Raw genomic sequence first — 8,248 nt, forward strand, 5'->3', positions numbered from 1 at the left:
TTTTTTTATAGCATGTTTATATATATATATATATATATATATATATATATATATATATATATATATATATATATATATATATATATATATATATATAGCTTTACGTTGACGTTATTTATTTCTAATATAAAATTATTCCAGTTATGATTTTATGTATATTATATTATTTATATTATATCTATTTCTATATTATAGATCAGTGGTACCGCTCCCTATCGGTAACCAGGGCGTGACGTCACTAGCGTGTTAGTTTCCTGGCGCCGTGCGCATGCCTACTACGTGTCCTTCTCTCGTCGCGAGACGCAACGGGTGTTGAATGCGTTTTAGCGCGGCCGTTTGACCACATGTTATCAACCGAATAAAACTTCCAAGAAGTTGTGAAAATATCCGCCGTTTAAACCCAGTTTCATGGAAGACTCTGGTAAGTTTCCTTCCCGCCGTAGATTTCCCGCGATTCTCGTGCGTGAGTTTCTAGAAAACTCTGAGGTAAACGAGCGGCGTCGGTGTGCTAGCCGTTTAGCTAGCGTGTGGACAGACCAGGCCAAACCAGAGCATATTCATAGTTTAATAACACCTTGTGCAGGTTTTCTAACTGATTCTCCTTTGAAATGTCTCGGGACGAGTTCTAAAGCGTGTTTTGATTGTTACTCGCGTTCGCTCCTGAACTACCTTCGACGAATCATCGTGTGTCGTTTAACCAGGAAACGCAATAACGTTACTAACATTTCACTGTTACTGTAAATAAGTGCTTCGGAACTTCTCCGTTCATTAATGTTTTCCGTGGGCTTCTTTAAAGCATTTCTAAGTCGTTTACACGGAGTTTCTTAGACTTTACCGAAACGTTCTTCAGCAGTGCAAAGCTTAAAAACATATGCAAATTAGGCGTAATACTGTGAACTAGTTGGCGTTTTCTGTGGAGTCTGTTATATCACAGCTTTTTATTTAATGCTAAATAGCCAAATTACGATATTAAATCAGAGCCGAATGTCGTGGCATTAAATGTGAGAATCGTAAGTGTTCCCCAGTCTTTTTACAACATGGGATTTTGACAATATATTCGATTATTATTTTGTTTAATTCATAGTAAGATGGCAGTGATGCACAAAGGAAGTAGGTTGTATTAAACTATAAACTAATGTGCAAGCATGCAACAAAAGTATATTGTATGCATGTAAAAGGGGCTTTTAAGAGGCTCTGTATGTTAATGTCACTTGGAGATAATCAATTACTTTTTTTGATGACTGTACTATATACCAAATACAATGCTGAAAATAATTCTCTATGAACCATTAATGTTAAATGTGGTTTGAAAATCTACAAAGCGGTTTGGGAATTTGAGTTTGGAATATGTGTATGACCCTGATTGGTTTATAAGAGAGCAGTTGTGGTATCTTCAGACTTACGTGTGTGTGTGTGTTTGTTTCAGGTGAGCCCATGACCGGGATGTTGGACACGAATGCCCCTGATAACGGGGACGCTCCTGCTATGGAGGGCACTGACCCGACCGCGACCGGCTGGACGGCTCCTCCACAGGCTCCGATCCAGCAGCCGTCTGCTTTAGAACAATACCAGCTGTACTCCATGGAGCATCTGAAGTCTGCAGCGGAGAACATCGACCACACGTCCGGTCCTCCAGACGCCGGAGCGGAGAGCCTCGGGCAGCAGACGGACACAAACGGACAGCAGGACGAGGTGAAGCCGGCCGCAGACGGTGACTCCGAGAGCCCTTCCAACATGGAGCTGGAAGACGCTCCCAAAGAAACCACAGAAGCGGTGGAACCGGCGGCAGACGCAGATCCAGCCGTCACACAAGAACCTGCGCTTCCTGCAGATTACGAGCGGCTCTTTAAAGTTGTGGAGGATAATCCTGAAGACTTCAACGGCTGGGTCTACCTTCTGCAGTATGTTGAGCAGGAGGTGAGTGAGTAATGTGTTTTTGTGCACATTTATAGCACTTATGCACATCTTGGCATTTCCATCCAGTGTTTTCTTTATATATATTGTACATTATAATAAGTGGATGGAATCATAGCTATTGGTTTATGGGCGTTTCTTTCGTTTCAGAACCACCTGGAGGCTTCGAGGAAGGCGTTTGATGCCTTTTTCCTGCACTACCCCTACTGTTACGGCTACTGGAAGAAGTATGCAGATATTGAGAGGAAACACGGCTACATACACATGGCCGATGAGGTGAGGACGAACAGCGTGAGAATAATCTGTTTTTGTTATCATGAGGCCATTAAAAGGTGGCAACTTTAAAGTTTTCTACTCCCCGTTTAACCTTGTTTAAAGCACACCGAGATGAATGGATGTGCATCTGTTTTCCTCACAGGTGTACCGTCGAGGTCTGCAGGCTATTCCTCTCAGCGTGGACCTGTGGCTGCATTATATCACTTTCCTGCGAGAGAACCAAGACACTAGCGACGGAGAGGCGGAAAATCGCATCAGAGCGTGAGTGAGGCTTTTACTAACCTCAAAAATACGATGATTAGATTAATCACGAGTGCCACACTTTCTACACGATTCGGGTTACAATCGATGAATGCTGTGCATTAATGCCGAAAGGTTACTTATGATCAACTGTTGATGATTTATGACATTGTTAGATATCTGTGAGATGCTTATTTAATCTTCCTCGTGATTCAAAATAAGAGTCTTGGCTTATTTAGGTCTGTTTTTATGTAAAAGTTATCCAAAGATTTTTTTTTTTTACTCAAACTATCTCCGCAGGCTCATCAGAAGCAATCATGTGTTCATCTGTTAGTGCATTATATTGTTTAGTCTTTTTTCGTCTTTGATTCATGTTTATTTTGAGTGTTTTCAGTTGTATTTGTAATGTTTTAGTTTTTTTTTGCATGTACCTATGGTTTTAATTGTATTTATGCATGTCCTAGAAGTCCTCAATTTGTTATTTAAATAACAAATACTTGGATTGCATGTCTTGCCTGTGTTCTTTCAGGTCCTATGAGCACGCCGTTCTGGCCTGCGGCACAGATTTCCGCTCCGACCGTCTGTGGGAGGCGTACATCGCTTGGGAGACGGAGCAGGGGAAGCTGGCCAACGTCACGGCCGTGTACGACCGCATCCTGTGTATTCCCACGCAGCTGTACTCCCAGCACTTCCAGAAGTGAGCGTCGCTTCAGATATCTGCTCCGATACGCCTTCAGGCTTCCCACTGATTAAACACCATCGCTCTCTCTGTTCAGGTTCAAAGAGCACGTCCAGAGCAACAACCCCAAGCACTTCCTGTCTGAGGAGGAGTTCGTGCAGCTGCGGGTGGAGCTGGCTAACGCTAACAAGCCCAACGGAGACGACGCTCCGGGAGAAGAGCTTCCTCCGGGAACAGACGACCTGCCGGATCCAGCCAAGGTAAGAACGCCGTCTGTCATCCGCGGGCTTCAAAACATGGCAGAGGTAGGGTACGGCGTCTGATCCTGGACACGTGTGCAGGTTTGAAGAGGTGTCTTTCCGTTAGCAGCCAATGAACACCTGAGGTTGGCATCCAATCAGGGACTTGGGCTTAAAGTGGGACGGGCTCGTGACGGCATGCCACCGTCCCATCACCGGCCAGAGCTGATTCACTGGGTGTGCAAACCGTACTGTTTCTGTCAAACTCATGGTGACGTAGACCTTTTGCGTAGCTGGACATCAGACGAGATAAAGTGTTTGCTCCTGCGATGCGATGCTCATGACGCTGTGTTCTGCTCTCCAGAGAGTGACGGAGATCGAGAACATGAGGCATAAGGTGATCGAGACCCGCCAGGAAGTGTTCAACCACAACGAGCACGAAGTCAGCAAGCGCTGGGCCTTCGAGGAAGGGGTGAGTGTCTCCTTTATAATCATCTTAAATCACTTTGTGAATCGCTAAGCAGAATTTAAATGCATGCGTCTTGTCGAATACTCAGTTCTTTTGGTTTTCTAACGAACGCCGGTCTCGCTCCGCAGATCAAGCGTCCGTACTTCCACGTCAAGGCCTTGGAGAAGACGCAGCTGAACAACTGGAGGGAGTACCTGGACTTCGAGCTGGAGAACGGGACGCCGGAGCGTGTGGTGGTTCTGTTCGAGCGCTGTCTGATCGCCTGCGCTCTCTACGAGGAGTTCTGGATCAAGGTAGTTACACGCTGCAGCCGCTCGCGCTCGCTCCCTCTCTCCAACCTTTGACCTCCCTCATCACTTCCACAGTAACTCTTGCTGCACTCTTTGTGTGTAACGTTGATATTTGACTGTATCTGTTATATTAGGGGATGGCCTGCTTGCCACACAAGATTTGACTGCAGCATTTGCCAACTACGTTGCACCTCTCCGTCTCCTTCTACCTTACAGAAACTTATCTTATTGGTTCCATGAAGGTGCTGATGGGTTTAAAACAGAAATTCTCAAAACGATCTTGTCAATGGAAATTCAGCAGTTGCGGGGATGTGAAGCGAAAGCTCAATCTTTATGTGCTCTCTTCCCTCTCTCTCTCTTTCTCTTTCTCTCTCTGTCTCTCTCTTGTTTTGTGAAGTACGCCAAGTATCTGGAGAGCTACAGCGTGGAAGGCGTCCGGCACATCTTCAAGAAGGCCTGCACCATCCACCTGCCCAAGAAACCCACCGTGCACCTGCTCTGGGCCGCGTTTGAGGAGCAGCAAGGTGAAATATGAGACGTGCCGTCCAACTGGTCACAGTAAAGAAGTGTATTTTCCGTCTGATGTGTGTTGATGTGTTTCAGGCGGCGTGGAGGAGGCGCGGCGGATCCTGAGGGAGATGGAGGAGGCTGTTCCTGGTCTGGCGACGGTGAGGATGAGGAGGGTGAGTCTGGAGCGCCGGCACGGACACATGGAGGAAGCAGAAGCCCTGCTGACGGATGCCATCTCCAACGGGAAGAACAGCAGCGAGGCGTCCTTCTACGCTGTGAAACTGGCCCGACAGCTGCTCAAAGTGCAGAAGAGCATCGGGAAGGCCAAGAAAGTGCTGCTGGACGCCGTCGAGAAGGATGAGGTGCGGGTTCACTTACTCTAATTCAGCATCTACTTTCAATTATAAGAACATTTCAGATATTTATATATGATCAAAAAATGAATTAAGTATTCAATTATATATCATTTATTTGTTAGGTATCATTAAATAAACATGTTTTGATTTTTATCATTTTGCTTTGGCTTTATTTTCTACTGCAGAATGAGTTGCTAACAGCTAGCGGTTATTAATATTATTGTATCGTGAGATTTTAACGTTACATTCCAGTTTTCATGTGAAGTGAAGAGTTAGTTTGTAATTAACTATTTAAACTGATTCACAGAGATGATTTGAGCTCTAGCGCTTGTCATTTGATGCTTCAGTTTTTAATGTTTTATTTATTCGTGCTGTTTTTGCGCCTGCAGACGAACCCGAAGCTGTACCTGAACCTGCTGGAGCTGGAGTTGAGCGGCGACGTGCAGCAGAACGAGACGGAGATCCTGGCCTGCTTCGACCGAGCGCTGACCAGCAGCATGTCCCTGGAGCAGCGCGTCATCTTCTCCCAGCGCAAGCTCGACTTCCTGGAGGACTTCGGCAGCGATATCAACGTGTGAGTCTCCAAACTCTGAGAGAGACCAGCACGCTTCTCGTAGCGTCCAGTCGCGCACCCAACGTGTGGTTGGATCAGTCTTCTCTTAACTGTTATCACAGGCATATGGTCAAAGTGTGATATTGTGAAAACCCTGTGTTGTTTCAGGCTGGTGTCGGCGTATGAACATCATCAGAGACTCGAGGCGGAGCAGGAGTCACTGAAGAGGAAAGCAGAGAACGGGTGAGTGACCCACATCCACTGAGACTTCACTAAACTGACCACAGTCTGAGATTATTACACGGCTCTCAGCTCTTTACTTCATCATTACACAAAGCTCTTAAAGCCTTTCGTTCCTCAATGCAGGAAGTGTTCCTCAGTTTTTATGCCTTGTGTTCCAGTACAAATATCTAAACATCCTTAAATCAAGACGCATTTGTTGACATGTAACACAAGTACAACATTGATAATTTTTACGTTGTTTAGTTTATGACTGGATCTGTTGCCTTTATGCTAGATTATTTAAAATGGAAATGCCGTCTAGAGCGATGCGAATCATTGAATCTGAAATGTCTGGTCTGTAGCTCAGAGGAGCCGGACTCAAAGAGACAGCGGACGGACGACCAATCAGCAGCCTCGGGTCAGATGATGCAGGACATGCAGGCCAATCACGCTGGATACAACTACAACAACTGGTACCCGGTCAGTCCTGCCTCCGACCGCATGTACAGTTAAACTAGGGATCTGTGATGTGACTCCACCATCTGCTTTTTGAAGAAATATCCTACAGCACACATTCAGTCAGTCACAGTTTGATTCACATCAGTGTTTCCTCAGCGTTAGAGTTGCTCTCACAGGACACTGCACTTACTCACAGTCACAAAAGTGCATTATTTGCATGTGCTTTAAAGCCTTTGATGTTAAACATTCCATTCGCACGCTGTTCTGATGGACACTTTACACTTAAAGCGTGCTCTAAAAACCACTAAATTCTGTGCTAATAGTCAAAACACACCAGGTTTACATATAGTCCTACCGTAAATATCTCAACTTAATGTTTGATTAGTAATATGCATTGCTAAGAACTTCATCTGAACAACTTTAAAGATGATTTTCTCAATATTTAGATTTTTGTGCTCCCTCAGATTCCAGATTTTCTAATAGTTGTATCTCAGACAGATATTGTCCTCCTAACATCAATGAAGAGATGATTTATTCAGCTTCAGATGATGCATACATCTGATTTTCATAGCATTGACCCGTGTGTGTGTGTTGTGTGTTCCAGCAGTATAACTCGTGGGGTCAGAACTCCTGGGGTCAGTATGGTCAGTACGGTCAGTATAACCAGTACTACCCACCGCCTCCAACATAACGGACTGCACCAGCCGTTTCTTCTGCTCCTTCAGCTTCAACATTCGTCCCGTCTCCAGTCACACGCTCTGTTTTCTCTGTTTTTGGCACCAGCTCTTTTCCTTCTAAGTGCGAGTGAGTTTTTAATGAGCCGAGTTGGTTTAGTGCTTCTGGAGCTTTAGTTGTGTTCGCAGACAGATTGACATTCGTTTGGAAGACCTGATCCTCATCTCTGCTCCTCAGAGAGAAACATTTAAACATGAAGACCTTTTTTATTTTGACTTGGTTTCATAATAAAGAGATTGAGATCCTAGACGTCTGAGTGGTTGATTTACTTCTGTTTGATGTGTGCAATAGATCACGGTTATATAATACTGTGTGTCTAATTAACATCAAGACAATGCAAGTTTTGAAGTATGAATCTGGGTTGTTACGATCAGGAAGATTTGTAATAATGCTCTTCAGATCCTCTATTTTAAAACCAATCAGATTTAGTAATGTGAGAGTTGGTAACGGAGTAATGAGGCCCAAACCTGCAGAAATCAATGTAAGCATAGAAAAATCCAAAGTACAGAAACTATTTCAGATAAATACTATTCTTTTGATCTTTCTATTCATCAAAAAAAACTGAAAAATCTCACTGTTTTCTACATTGATAATAATCCAGAAAGACTGGAGGAATGATGCTGAAAATACAGCTGTACAAGATACATGTTCAAATATAAAACTTTTAAATAGTAAAATTATATTTCATAGTATCACTGCTTTTGCTGTACTTTGGATCAGACAAATGCTGCTTCGGTGAGCAGAAGAGAATTCTTTACAAACATTAAAAATCTTACTGTTCAAAAACTTTTCCCTGGTAGTGTGCACTAAAATGCACTCTCGCACACGCGCACACACACACTCAAACATATATAATAATATAAAGGGTGGAATAATACAGAATAGACAAAAATGAAGAATAAATTAAAGAGTAAAATAAAAAGATTTGAAATGTAATTTTAAAATACTATTTGTGTAATAATTATTAATCAAATTAAGTCACAACTAATGACACAACACAAAAAAATTGTGGACATGAGTTCCACATTGTGTTTAATTAATGAGCTCCTTAAGTATAATATATACGTCATATATATATATATAATAGAAAATCCTCTGAATCAATCTCAGCTCAAGAAACACATTTTATTTAGGTTTTCAGTTCTGTCTTTCTCTGGGAATAGAGTGGTTTAGTTGTGAAGACAAAACCTGACTAGTAAAGATTAATTCCCCGCTGCTTTCCTCAAGATTTTAATTAAAGTCAAATAATGTAAAAAATTTGATGATGATTGACATTTTGTTCTATAGTGCACATTACACACACTCA

The 8,248-nt window shown here is 43.1% G+C and overlaps 1 protein-coding gene across 2 annotated transcripts; it reads left to right on the forward strand.

The window, feature by feature from the left end:
• The first annotated feature begins 214 nt into the window (after positions 1–214).
• On the forward strand, positions 215–7,189 carry LOC127984184 (pre-mRNA-processing factor 39). 2 transcript variants are annotated; one of them, XM_052586704.1, is made up of 14 exons: positions 215–421; positions 1,427–1,917; positions 2,065–2,190; positions 2,333–2,451; positions 2,960–3,127; positions 3,207–3,369; positions 3,713–3,820; positions 3,946–4,110; positions 4,505–4,631; positions 4,711–4,979; positions 5,363–5,547; positions 5,695–5,769; positions 6,111–6,228; positions 6,812–7,189. In XM_052586704.1, exons 1-14 carry the CDS (start codon positions 409–411, stop codon positions 6,896–6,898), a joined length of 2,214 nt encoding a protein of 737 aa, XP_052442664.1. In that variant the 5' UTR covers positions 215–408; the 3' UTR covers positions 6,899–7,189. The 2 variants fall into 2 exon arrangements, with proteins under 2 accessions (XP_052442664.1, XP_052442665.1); XM_052586705.1 differs by having other exon boundaries at positions 257–421; positions 6,815–7,189.
• The last annotated feature ends 1,059 nt before the right edge of the window (positions 7,190–8,248 follow it).

The sequence above is a fragment of the Carassius gibelio genome, chromosome B20 (genome assembly GCF_023724105.1).
Source record: "Carassius gibelio isolate Cgi1373 ecotype wild population from Czech Republic chromosome B20, carGib1.2-hapl.c, whole genome shotgun sequence".
In the NCBI taxonomy this organism is placed as follows: domain Eukaryota; kingdom Metazoa; phylum Chordata; class Actinopteri; order Cypriniformes; family Cyprinidae; genus Carassius; species Carassius gibelio.

What these genes read in the sequence shown, in the direction of transcription:
- LOC127984184 (XM_052586704.1), top strand. An exon ending in GCTGGGCCTTCGAGGAAGGG is followed by an intron (nt 3,821 to 3,945) that starts GTGAGTGTCTCC and finishes CTCGCTCCGCAG; the next exon opens with ATCAAGCGTCCGTACTTCCA. An exon ending in ACTACAACAACTGGTACCCG is followed by an intron (nt 6,229 to 6,811) that starts GTCAGTCCTGCC and finishes TGTGTGTTCCAG; the next exon opens with CAGTATAACTCGTGGGGTCA.